The sequence below is a fragment of the Sander lucioperca genome, chromosome 1 (genome assembly GCF_008315115.2).
Source record: "Sander lucioperca isolate FBNREF2018 chromosome 1, SLUC_FBN_1.2, whole genome shotgun sequence".
Taxonomy (NCBI): domain Eukaryota; kingdom Metazoa; phylum Chordata; class Actinopteri; order Perciformes; family Percidae; genus Sander; species Sander lucioperca.
The window spans coordinates 7,083,131-7,096,589 of NC_050173.1; the positions used below are offsets into that span (position 1 = coordinate 7,083,131).

Genomic DNA, 13,459 nt, shown 5'->3' on the forward strand with positions numbered 1-13,459 from the left:
TGTAAATAATCAGGACTTTTAGCATCGTAAAACACACTTCATTCAAAGTGGACAGAAACTAAATCAAACTACCAAAAGTACCTATTTACCTATATAAAAGTACCAATTATTTACATGGAGTCTGGTGGAAATATGCTGGCTCTATACACGCTAAAAGCCCTGATTATTTACATGGAGTCTGGTGGAGATATGCTGGCTCTATACACGCTAAAAGTCCTGATTATTTACATGGAGTCTGGTGGAGATATGCTGGCTCTATACACGCTAAAAGTCCTGATTATTTACATGGAGTCTGGTGGAGATATGCTGGCTCTATACACACTAAAAGTAGTGATTATTTACATGGAGTCTGGTGGAGATATGCTGGCTCTATACACACTAAAAGTAGTGATTATTTACATGGAGTCTGGTGGAAATATGCTGGCTCTATACACGCTAAAAGTCCTGATTATTTACATGGAGTCTGGTGGAAATATGCTGGCTCTACACACGCTAAAAGTACTGATTATTTACATGGAGTCTGGTGGAAATATGCTGGCTCTATACACGCTAAAAGTCCTGATTATTTACATGGAGTCTGGTGGAGATATGCTGGCTCTATACACGCTAAAAGTCCTGATTATTTACATGGAGTCTGGTGGAGATATGCTGGCTCTATACACGCTAAAAGTCCTGATTATTTACATGGAGTCTGGTGGAGATATGCTGGCTCTATACACACTAAAAGTAGTGATTATTTACATGGAGTCTGGTGGAGATATGCTGGCTCTATACACACTAAAAGTACTGATTATTTACATGGAGTCTGGTGGAAATATGCTGGCTCTATACACGCTAAAAGTCCTGATTATTTACATGGAGTCTGGTGGAGATATGCTGGCTCTATACACGCTAAAAGTCCTGATTATTTACATGGAGTCTGGTGGAGATATGCTGGCTCTATACACGCTAAAAGTCCTGATTATTTACATGGAGTCTGGTGGAGATATGCTGGCTCTATACACACTAAAAGTAGTGATTATTTACATGGAGTCTGGTGGAAATATGCTGGCTCTATACACGCTAAAAGTCCTGATTATTTACATGGAGTCTGGTGGAGATATGCTGGCTCTACACACGCTAAAAGTACTGATTATTTACATGGAGTCTGGTGGAAATATGCTGGCTCTATACACGCTAAAAGTAGTGATTATTTACATGGAGTCTAGTGGGTTTGGTGATGGTGATTTCGGGGCTGTTTCATGTTAAACTAAAAGGATCTTACTCTTTAACTAAAAGGTCTATCTCTGTAGGGATCCATCCCATAATGTTGTCACACACTTAGAATATTAATCTGGTTGTAAAGTACTGAAGTTACCGTTTAACGTGGACTCTGTTTCAGGGATAAGAACCGTCTCCCGGTGACTCCCATCCTGTCGTCGGTGCTGCGGCTGGTCCGGTATCACCTAGGAACCGTTGCTAAGGGAGCCTTCATCATCACGCTGGTCAAGATCCCCCGACTCATCCTCATGTACCTGCACAACCAGCTCAAAGGAAAGGTACAAAACCTTATCACACACAGCTGATAGAAAAGAGACTTCAGATACAGTATTAGGGGACCACTAAGGTCTATATAAGAGACTTCAGATACAGTATTAGGGACCACTAAGGTCTATATAAAGAGACTTCAGATACAGTATTAGGGGACCACTAAGGTCTATATAAAGAGACTTCAGATACAGTATTAGGGACCACTAAGGTCTATATAAAGAGACTTCAGATACAGTATTAGGGGACCACTAAGGTCTATATAAAAGAGACTTCAGATACAGTATTAGGGACCACTAAGGTCTATATAAAGAGACTTCAGATACAGTATTAGGGGACCACTAAGGTCTATATAAAAGAGACTTCAGATACAGTATTAGGGGACCACTAAGGTCTATATAAAGAGACCTCAGATACAGTATTAGGGGACCACTAAGGTCTATATAAAGAGACTTCAGATACAGTATTAGGGGACCACTAAGGTCTATATAAAGAGACTTCAGATACAGTATTAGGGACCACTAAGGTCTATATAAAAGAGACTTCAGATACAGTATTAGGGGACCACTAAGGCCTATATAAAAGAGACTTCAGATACAGTATTAGGGGACCACTAAGGTCTATATAAAGAGACTTCAGATACAGTATTAGGGGACCACTAAGGTCTATATAAAAGAGACTTCAGATACAGTATTAGGGGACCACTAAGGCCTATATAAAAGAGACTTGTCTGCTGAAGACCTGTATCTGCTGTCTGTCTCTCTAACCTGTCTGTCTCTCTGTGATCAGGAGAACGCCTGCGCTCGCTGTCTGCTGAAGACCTGTATCTGCTGTCTGTGGTGTTTGGAGAAGTGCCTCAACTATCTCAATCAGGTCTACCTGTCTCTCTCTCTAACCTGTCTGTCTGTCTCTAACCTGTTTGTCTGTCTGTCTAACCTGTCTGTCTGTCTCTCTAACCTATCTGTCTCTCTGTCCGTCTTTCTATCTGTCTCTCTCTCTCTATCTGTCTCTCTGTCCGTCTCTGTCTTTCTACCTGTCTCTCTGTCCGTCTGCCTGTCTGTCTTTCTGCCTCTCTCTCTCTCTCTCTCTCTCTACCTGTCTCTCTCTCTAACCTGTGTGTCTCTCTGTTATTACCCAGAATGCCTATGCAGCGACGGCCATCAACAGCACCAGTTTCTGTACGTCAGCGCGCGATGCCTTCGTGATCCTGGTGGAGAACGCTCTCCGCATCGCTACGATCAACGCCATCGGAGACTTCGTGCTCTTCCTGGGGAAGGTCAGTCTCTCTAGAGAAGGTCAGTCTCTCTGGGGAAGGTCAGTCTCTAGAGAAGGTCAGTCTCTCTAGAGAAGGTCAGTCTCTAGAGAAGGTCAGTCTCTATAGAGAAGGTCAGTCTCTATAGAGAAGGTCAGTCTCTCTGGAGAAGGTCAGTCTCTCTAGAGAAGGTCAGTCTCTCTAGAGAAGGTCAGTCTCTCTGGAGAAGGTCAGTCTCTCTAGAGAAGGTCAGTCTCTCTGGAGAAGGTCAGTCTCTCTAGAGAAGGTCAGTCTCTCTAGAGAAGGTCAGTCTCTCTGGAGAAGGTCAGTCTCTCTAGAGAAGGTCAGTCTCTCTAGAGAAGGTCAGTCTCTCTGGAGAAGGTCAGTCAAGGTCAGTCTCTCTGGAGAAGGTCAGTCTCTCTAGTGAAGGTCAGTCTCTCTAGAGAAGGTCAGTCTCTCTGGGGAAGGTCAGTCTCTCTAGAGAAGGTCAGTCTCTCTGGAGAAGGTCAGTCTCTCTGGAGAAGGTCAGTCAAGGTCAGTCTCTCTAGAGAAGGTCAGTCTCTCTGGAGAAGGTCAGTCTCTCTAGAGAAGGTCAGTCTCTCTAGAGAAGGTCAGTCTCTCTAGAGAAGGTCAGTCTCTCTGGAGAAGGTCAGTCTCTCTAGAGAAGGTCAGTCTCTCTGGAGAAGGTCAGTCAAGGTCAGTCTCTCTGGAGAAGGTCAGTCTCTCTAGTGAAGGTCAGTCTCTCTAGAGAAGGTCAGTCTCTCTGGAGAAGGTCAGTCTCTCTGGAGAAGGTCAGTCTCTCTGGAGAAGGTCAGTCTCTCTGGAGAAGGTCAGTCTCTCTGGAGAAGGTCAGTCTCTCTGGAGAAGGTCAGTCTCTCTAGAGAAGGTCAGTCTCTCTAGAGAAGGTCAGTCTCTCTGGGGAAGGTCAGTCTCTCTAGAGAAGGTCAGTCTCTCTGGAGAAGGTCAGTCAAGGTCAGTATCTCTAGAGAAGGTCAGTCTCTCTAGAGAAGGTCAGTCAAGGTCAGTATCTCTAGAGAAGGTCAGTCTCTCTGGAGAAGGTCAGTCTCTCTAGAGAAGTGTCTGGAGCTCTGCTGGGTTCTGGTGTTGAGAGATGTTAAAATTTACTTCAGATGACAGACGTGAGTGGTGTAAGTGTAAATAAAGGTTGTATGAATGAAGACGTAACAGGTGTGTGTGTGTGTGTGTGTGTGTGTGTGTGTGTGTGTGTGTGTGTGTGTCCCAGATCCTGATCGTCACGGCGACAGCGTTTGCCGGCGTGCTGCTGCTGAACTCCCAGCGTGACTACGCTGAGTGGCTGCTGCCGCTCGCCATCGTGTGTCTGTTCTCCTTTCTGGCGGCGCACTGCTTCCTGTCGGTGTTTGAGATTGTGGTGGACGTCCTCTTCCTCTGCTTCGCCGTCGACACCAAGTACAATGACGGCTCGCCGGGGAACGAGTTCTTCATGGACAAGGCTCTCATGGTCAGACACAAACACATATATCATATCATATATATTATATTATATATTATATAACATATATATGTTATATAATCACATATAAACCTAGCACAAAAGGTAAGGACGTGTGTTTGGTAGATTATGTCTCCGTGGTAACGATGCTCATACCGTTGGAAAGCCTGTTTACTTCCCTTCAGATGCTGCCCCGTCTGAAAGGAACATGCCTTTGTGGGATGAGCAGCAGAGCTGAGTATGGGGGGTTGCACCCATGAAATATTTGCCAAATCTTCTCTGCCAATGCCAAACAGCTGATTCTGCCGTTGACTGGTTTGGTGTTTGGTGGATTGGATGATTCTGCCTACAGCAGTTGGATCGTAGGGTCAGAGTGTGGAGAAGACGTGGAGAATGCTATGCTGATTGCTGCACCGATAGAGGAACACCTTTAGGTGGAGGCAGTGTGACGGTGTGGGGCGGCATCTCCCTCACTGGAAAAACAAGGCTTGTCATCACTGGAGGTAATCTCAATGCAGAGAGATATAGAGATGAGATTCTGCAACCGGTTGCAATCCCATATCTCCACAGTCTGGGACCGAGCTCTATCCTCCAAGATGACCATGCTCACCCCCACAGGGTGGGGTTTCTCAGAGACTACCTCCAGAATGTGGGGGTGGAGAGGTTGGGACGGCCTGCCAGCAGTCCTGACCTCAACCCCACTGAACACCTGTGGGATCAGCTTGGGCGTGCTGTTGGTGCCAGAGTGACCAACACGACCACGTTGGCTGACTTGCAACAAATGCTGGTTGAAGAATGGGATGCCATCCCACAGCAGTGTGACCAGGCTGGTGACCAGCGTGAGGAGGAGGAGCCAGGCTGGTGACCAGCGTGAGGAGAAGGAGGAGCCAGGCTGGTGACCAGCGTGAGGAGGAGGAGCCAGGCTGGTGACCAGCGTGAGGAGGAGGAGCCAGGCTGGTGACCAGCGTGAGGAGGAGGAGGAGCCAGGCTGGTGACCAGCGTGAGGAGAAGGAGGAGCCAGGCTGGTGACCAGCGTGAGGAGGAGGAGCCAGGCTGGTGACCAGCGTGAGGAGGAGGAGCCAGGCTGGTGACCAGCGTGAGGAGGAGGAGCCAGGCTGGTGACCAGCGTGAGGAGGAGGAGCCAGGCTGGTGACCAGCGTGAGGAGGAGGAGGAGCCAGGCTGGTGACCAGCGTGAGGAGGAGGAGCCAGGCTGTTGTGGCTGTGTATGGTTCTTCCTCACGCTACTGACGCTCCTGTTTGTGAAATGAATTAATTGTTAAATTGCCAATATGTCTTGTTTCTTCAAACTTCAATCATCCAATCCACCAAACACCAAACCAGTCAACGGCAGAATCAGCTGTTTGGCATTGGCAGAGAAGATTTAGCTAATTATTCATGGGTGCAACCCCCCCATACTCAGCTCTGCTGCTCATCACACACACACATGCTCCTTACAGACGGGGCAGCATCTGAAGGGAACTAGACAGGCTTTCCAACGGTATGAGCATTGTTACCACGGAGACATAATCTACCAAACACACACGTCCTTACCTTTTGTGCTCAGTTTATATTATATAATAAACATAGCTTTATCTCTCATGGTGGGAACATAGAAGCTCTAGTGTAATAACATCAGCTTTAAGCTGAGGTTGTTCTGCTTTAAGGGAAGATACTTCAGGAAATGACATCCCAACAAGCACCAATAAGCAGCGTTCAGCCTCCGGCTGCAGAGCATTGTGGGAGTTAACCTGTTCCTGTGTTTGCAGGAGTTTGTGGAGAGCAGCCGGCGGTTGGGCCGAGCGGCGGAGCGTGGGCGGAGCCGCGTGAAGGAGGCTGCGTCAGTCGGGGCGGAGATGAAGCCCATGGTGAGTGACCGCGGCGTGGAGTCGGAGGGGGCGGGGCTGGACGGCTGCGGCTGGGAGTGGGAGGAGCTTCAGGAGTTCCAGGTGTACTACCTGCTGCTGGGCGTGGTGCTGGACTGGGCGATGACGCCTCACGGCGACGGACGTGGCTTGGTGCTCTGTCTTAGCGAGGACGTCGTGCTCTTCCTCTGCATCTACCTGCCCACCTCCACGCTCTTCCTGTTCGCCAGCCTGCTGCACACGCCAAGCCCCGCCCCTGTCACGCACACCACCCAATCAGCTGCCGCCACCGCCGCAAGCTGACACGCAGACACGCAGACACCTAAAGCATGCTAACTGAAGCACAGAGACAGCTAACGCATGCTAACTGAAGCACAGAGACACCTAAAGCATGCTAACTGAAGCACAGAGACAGCTAACGCATGTTAACTGAAGCACAGAGACACGTAAAGCATGCTAACTGAAGCACAGAGACACGTAAAGCATGCTAACTGAAGCACAGAGACAGCTAACGCATGCTAACTGAAGCACAGAGACACCTAAAGCATGCTAACTGAAGCACAGAGACAGCTAACGCATGTTAACTGAAGCACAGAGACACGTAAAGCATGCTAACTGAAGCACAGAGACACGTAAAGCATGCTAACTGAAGCACAGAGACAGCTAACGCATGCTAACTGAAGCACAGAGACACCTAAAGCATGCTAACTGAAGCACAGAGACAGCTAACGCATGCTAACTGAAGCACAGAGACACCTAAAGCATGCTAACTGAAGCACAGAGACAGCTAACGCATGCTAACTGAAGCACAGAGACATCTAACGCATGCTAACTGACCCATGCTAACAGATGCATTACCCTTCATCCTCATCATCATCATCCTCATCATCACGCTGCTTCTTCCTCAACATCGGGACCAAACTGTTGACTTTCTGTTTATTTGTAATTTATTTTTTACTTTTGTATGTTTATATTTAAAAAGTATTTTAAAGTTTAAAGTGTTTGTTTTTATTTTGTCACCGTGGTGCTTTCAGGGACTCAGCAGATAATCAGAGATCTCAGCTTTGTGTTTACGTCAACGTTAGATTAAATATAATAAGGTAAACGTTGAGGTCGTATGCTGGGTCCTAAATCAGTCAGACCTGAAGTCACGGAGCAACTTTAACATTAAAAACACGTTGGATCCTTAAACTGGACTCCTCATTAAAGCTCCCATATTCTCATCTACAGGTTCATAATTATATTTAGAGGTTGTACCAGAATAGGTTTACATGGTTTAATTCTATATTTTAGTTGTACTGGTCATTGCTGCAGCTCCTCTTTTCACCCTGTGTTCAGGTCTCTGTTTTAGCTACAGAGTGAGACCTCTCACTGCTGGAACATCTTTGTTGGCAGTCGCACATGCTCAGTAGCTAGGTAAGATCACATGCTCAGTAGCTAGGTAAGATCACATGATCAGTAGCTAGGTAAGACCACATGCTCAGTAGCTAGGTAAGATCACATGATCAGTAGCTAGGTAAGATCACATGATCAGTAGCTAGGTAAGATCACATGATCAGTAGCTAGGTAAGATCACATGATCAGTAGCTAGGTAAGATCACATGATCAGTAGCTAGGTAAGATCACATGATCAGTAGCTAGGTAAGATCACATGATCAGTAGCTAGGTAAGGACTACATGAGCTAGCTAGCTGTTTCTCCAACTTCAGTAGAACAAGGCAGGATTAGCCGGGAGACTTCTTCTAAACGAGGACACACTTCCAACTTTGTGTGGAATACCTGCAGAACAGGGACATGGAAGTAGTTCTAGTTAGTTAGTTACTCTGGAGGACTGCAGGGGGTACGGGAGCACTTTTTTTAAGTTCTTGTTGCTGTTTGTCACTATTTTCCACCTGTTCTTGCCTTCCTTCCTTCTTTCTACCGAATTTTCCCAAGTTTTTAGGTTTTTTTGTGGCCTTTTCTCATCAGCGTTTACATGTTTTTCACTTACATGGCTGTAGTTTGGTAAATCTATCACTGGTCAGGAGGTACATGGCTGTAGTTTGGTAAATCTATCACTGGCCAGGAGATACATGGCTGTAGTTTGGTAAATCTATCACTGGTCAGGAGATACATGGCTGTAGTTTGGTAAATCTATCACTGGTCAGGAGATACATGGCTGTAGTTTGGTAAATCTATCACTGGTCAGGAGGTACATGGCTGTAGTTTGGTAAATCTATCACTGGTCAGGAGGTACATGGCTGTAGTTTGGTAAATCTATCACTGGCCAGGAGATACATGGCTGTAGTTTGGTAAATCTATCACTGGTCAGGAGGTACATGGCTGTAGTTTGGTAAATCTATCACTGGTCAGGAGGTACATGGCTGTAGTTTGGTAAATCTATCACTGGTCAGGAGGTACATTACTGAAAATAGTTTGAGAAACTCAGGTCTAGACAATCACAGAAACAACGTAACCAGTAGCAACACCGATCGATGGCCGATCGACGGCCGAATGGATTCCTCCATCATTCCTCCCGGCTGACTAACTTCCCATAATGCTTCACTCTCACCTCCATCATTCCGCCCAGCTGACTGACTACCCATAATGCTTCACTCTAACCCGCCGTTCTCTGTGTTTATCCGTCAGAAGGGAAGTTTTAACCACGTGACTGCTTCCTGTTTCCTGTTGCAGGCTCCGGGGCCGAGTTCTGCTTGACCGTACCGGCCGTTTGGGACTAAAGAGACATTCCAGAAGTTTATTTTTACGACGTGTAACATGTTTACTATGGTTTCACTCCAGGGAGAACAGTATTTTAATACGAAACTGTAAAAACGTAACAATGTAACGAAGCACTTTATATATCTGCAGATTTTAAAACCCAATGATGCATTTTTTTGTCCTTTTTTATAAAACAAAACTCATCGCTCACAAGTTTTCTTTGTTTTTTTACAACGAGAAGAAACAAACTCCAAACTGGGACTGGACGCCATGTTGGATCAAGGCGAAAGCTGCTCCACCTCTGATTGGTGGAACAGAGACGAACAGAGGGGGGGGGGGCAAAGTTTTGATGTGATTGGACGTTTTTGCCGCTGACAGGCTTGGATTATTATTCTAAGTGTGTGACTACATTATGGGATGGATCCCTACAGAGATAGACCTTTTAGTTAAAGAGTAAGATCCTTTTAGTTTAACATGAAACAGCCCCGAAATCCCCATCACCAAACCCACCAGACTCCATGTAAATAATCAGGACTTTTATCATCGTAAAACACACTTCATTCAAAGTGGACAGAAACTAAATTAAACTACCAAAAGCCGTCTTGGTTCATCTTTCCACTGTTCCAACAATCACCACTCTGGTTTGGTTGAAATAAATCCTTAATTCACCCATTTACATGTGGAAATATGCTGGCTCTATACACGCTAAAAGTCCTGATTATTTACATGGAGTCTGGTGGAGATATGCTGGCTCTATACACGCTAAAAGTCCTGATTATTTACATGGAGTCTGGTGGAAATATGCTGGCTCTATACAAGCTAAAAGTCCTGATTATTTACATGGAGTCTGGTGGAAATATGCTGGCTCTATACACGCTAAAAGTCCTAATTATTTACATGGAGTCTGGTGGGTTTGGTGATGGTGATTTCTGGGCTGTTTCATGTTAAAAAAAAATAAATATATATGTATATCTATTCAATATTCACTAGAAACTATTCACATTTAACAAGCTGCAATCACAGAAGTTTTAAAATGACTCAATCCGAGTAGTTTTAGGGGAGTTAGTAGGAGATTAATAGTTTATTAACTAATCCATTAATCTTTGCAGCTCTGTTGGACTCAGACGTTGTTTGTGTGGATCTGGAGAACAATGAGGACGTTGTTCTGTGTGCAGTTTTATGAATAATGACGTTTATTTCCTGAGATGTTCAGCTTTTGTGTTTTGATGGTTTTTCGGTGTCGTGCTTAAAAATGATCGTCCGCCAAAAAACTGAACGCCGTCTGTGGGAACGTGTTTATATACGTCCACAACTTACATAGAAGACTGTGTTTCACTGGATGTACTGGCCCTTTAAAAAGGTAAAAAGTTTAAATAATATAAGACTATAATCGGTCAGATATACTGGAAGCCTCATGAATGAAATCCAGTCATTTTGAGGGAGAAGTTAGGAGCTTGTTTTTCCACTTTAACCCTTGTGTTTATATCAGAATTATGGCTTTCTTTGACCCAAATTGCCCCAAAATAACATGAATGCGTGGATGTACGTTGTATGGATGCCATGTAATATTGTACGCAGGTAAAATTTATGATTACTTTCATTGAATTGTGGGTTGTTGTTTTTTATTTTATAGTATTTGAAATAAACGGTGATCCACTCAATATCCTCTGATCTCAACTATCAGTCAAAATAATCCACAATTTCAGGGTTTTTTTAAACAAAAAAAATAGGTATTATGTCATTTAAATTATGTTTTTTGACCATGTATTTAAAAAAGAGCCAAAAAAAGTTAATTTGCAATTTTGTTGACGGTCTACAGGAAGACAACACAAGGGTTAAAAAGGTATTTTATATATCTATATAGATATAGTTATATATACACGATTCATGAATGTTCTGTGTTATATATATATATATGTGTATATATATATATATATATATATATATATATATATATATATATATATATATATGTATATGTATATCTGACAGATTATAGCCCAAAACAGAACATATAAATTTTAATAATAATTTAGTTTTTATCTCTGCAGTTTGGTCTTTAACTCTTGTTTTGTCCTTCTGGGTCAAAATTAACACTTTTTCTTGACCGTATTTTAAAATATTTTTGACACATTTTCTGAAGTTTTTGTCACTTTTTTGTGATGCTATTTTTCACTAACACCATTATTAGTATTTTTGGAATTCATGGTCAATCAATCTCATTTATAGGACATTATACCTGATTCTGAGTAATATCAGAGGAACCTACGTTGGTGGAGAATCAGACGCGTATCTCAAAGTTTAATCAGGTTTTGAAACCTTTTCAATTTTTTGAAATTATATAAAATTGAATACCCACAATTCAATGAAAGTAGTAATCGAGTACTTGCAATTGTACTTAATTTTGGGGGTAATTTGGTTAAAAAGAAGCCCATATTTCTGATATAGAAGTTTTGAGAACGAGTCAAATTTGACCCGAGGACAACAGGAGGGTTAAATCAGATCCAGAGTCCTCTTAATCTGTAGAAATGAAGTCGATTCTGAGACCGAAACCTTTCAAAAGTTAAAGTACTATAACTCTGGGCTCAGGGCGTTCCCCGGTGACGACGAGCACTTTTTGGCGGTGGTCACTTTTTGCAAAACGGGCTGCGATTCTTCCCGTCATCCACTTCCTGTCAGAATAACGTTCCCCGGTCAGAGTTTCATCCACTGAAAAACATCAAAGTTTTCTAATGCAGAAAGAGTCTAACGTCTCCGAGACGCTCCGAGCATGCTCACTAATTGCACTAAAGATGGCGTCAGTTTAAAGTAGCTGTAAAGTATTCTAGATGAACAGTGTTTGTAGCTCAGATATTAACACACACACACAGGTACACACACACACACCCACACACACACACACACAGGTACACACACACACACACACAGAGGTACGTAACCCACGTTCAAACGTCCCCAAAAGAAAACAACTTTAAAATCAATCGATGGAAATATTTAAATCTTTTTACACATTTAATCACTTTCATGTTTAGTTTGGATCAGTTTCAGACAAACGTGTCTGAGCTGATTATTGGTGAAAATAACTGATTATATATAATCATGATTACATATGATTATATAATCATTAAAATGATTATATAATCACACGGGATCAGTTACATACAGATTACTATAACAAGATGGTTTAATCATTACTGATTGGTGTTCCTCTGTCATCTGTTGACCAATAATCTGCCTCAGTCACTAAATCCAACCAATCAGCACGCAGAGGAGGAGCTTGGGACAGAGTCACAGCTTCCTGCATGTCCATGTTCTGCTCTGTATGACAGCGTGTCATCTGCGTACGCTGTGAATCATCTGCTGTTAGACTGACTGTAAAGCGTGAATTATACTCGCCGCAGCCCAGCTGGCGCGTGCAAATGTAACGTCATGGGAGCGCCGTAACTATTTATACCCGCGCTGGTGGTCGTGACACTAGCTGCAGTCTTCTCTTGCACAGAGGGGGCGCTAATGAGGAAAGGCTACCGACTTTACTCTTTCTACGGACTAGAAGAAGGTAAACAACAGCAGAACTGGCAGCAGCATTAACGTCAAAGCTTTGATCTGATTGGATGAGCTACTTGGTGGATCAAGCCTTTCATTCACCGTAAATCCAGTCCCTCCAGAAAAACGCGATTATATGATCTCATAATTTAATGCATAATCAGCCAAGGTCTGCATATTTATTTCGGGGGCCGCACTTTCGCCGCATAAATTGCCGATTTCCGCGCAAAATATGAGGGACTTGCATGATTTCATAATCCCCGCATTTTCGTTGCAAAAAAGTCACATATATCTTAGCAGAAAGTTGAAAAATGTTGCGTTTACTTCACACAAGAGCAGCCGTTTTCCCCTGTTGCCATGGGAACATTATGAAGTGACGTACGTAATTATGTGACGTGAACATCATCGAAAAGCTGCAAACCCCGCGATGAAGACATGATGCAACCAGTTTTTGCAAGTTCCTGCAATTTCATTGCATAAAATTGCATAAACATCCATCACATTCTTTAAGAAAACGTGCCGCATAATCAAGGATTTTAGCCCAAAACAATCACAAAAATACTCCACATTTTTCTGGAAGGACTGGTAAAAGATCTCATCTTAACCCAGTACATTTACCAGAGAAACTCTGAGAGTCCTGGCATCACGTTGTCCTCGAGCTCGTCCACACTTCCCGTCATTTTGACGTCACGATGGCGACAGGTTGGGAACGGCCAGTATAATTCATGCTTAACTCTGAGTTGTTCCTCCAGACTCTGTGATGAATGTTGAGTGGAGGGACGTCTGCGTAGAGTTCAGGCTTCAGGCTTCAGGCTGACACGGTAACTGTCCCATTAACGGCAGTCGTTAGGCGGACACGGTAACTGTCCCGTTAACGCCAGTCGTTAGGCGGACACGGTAACTGTCCCGTTAACACCAGTCGTTAGGCGGACACGGTAACTGTCCCGTTAACACCAGTCGTTAGGCGGACACGGTAACTGTCCCGTTAACACCAGTCGTTAGGCGGACACGGTAACTGTCCCGTTAACACCAGTCGTTAGGCGGACACGGTAACTGTCCCGTTAACACCAGTCGTTAGGCGGACACGGTAACTGTCCCGTTAAC

At 44.1% G+C, this 13,459-nt stretch overlaps 3 protein-coding genes across 9 annotated transcripts in view; 2 read left to right on the plus strand and 1 right to left on the minus strand.

Moving 5' to 3' along the window:
- The window catches only part of slc44a1b (solute carrier family 44 member 1b), a 25,971-nt gene extending 16,852 nt beyond the window's left edge, over positions 1-9,119 (plus strand). For all 7 annotated transcript variants that reach the window (XM_036006434.1, XM_036006449.1, XM_031314593.2 and 4 more), the window contains 6 exons: positions 1,382-1,538; positions 2,317-2,400; positions 2,666-2,803; positions 4,023-4,259; positions 6,018-6,116; positions 8,786-9,119. In XM_036006434.1, coding sequence (XP_035862327.1) covers positions 1,382-1,538; positions 2,317-2,400; positions 2,666-2,803; positions 4,023-4,259; positions 6,018-6,116; positions 8,786-8,809 — 739 coding nt within the window. In that variant the 3' untranslated portion in view covers positions 8,810-9,119. The remainder of the gene's footprint in view (positions 1-1,381; positions 1,539-2,316; positions 2,401-2,665; positions 2,804-4,022; positions 4,260-6,017; positions 6,117-8,785) is intronic.
- nfkb1 (nuclear factor of kappa light polypeptide gene enhancer in B-cells 1) overlaps positions 1-13,459 on the plus strand; it is a 1,201,612-nt gene that overhangs the window by 899,301 nt on the left and 288,852 nt on the right. The window lies entirely within an intron of this gene.
- The window catches only part of sqstm1 (sequestosome 1), a 585,288-nt gene that overhangs the window by 420,980 nt on the left and 150,849 nt on the right, over positions 1-13,459 (minus strand). The window lies entirely within an intron of this gene.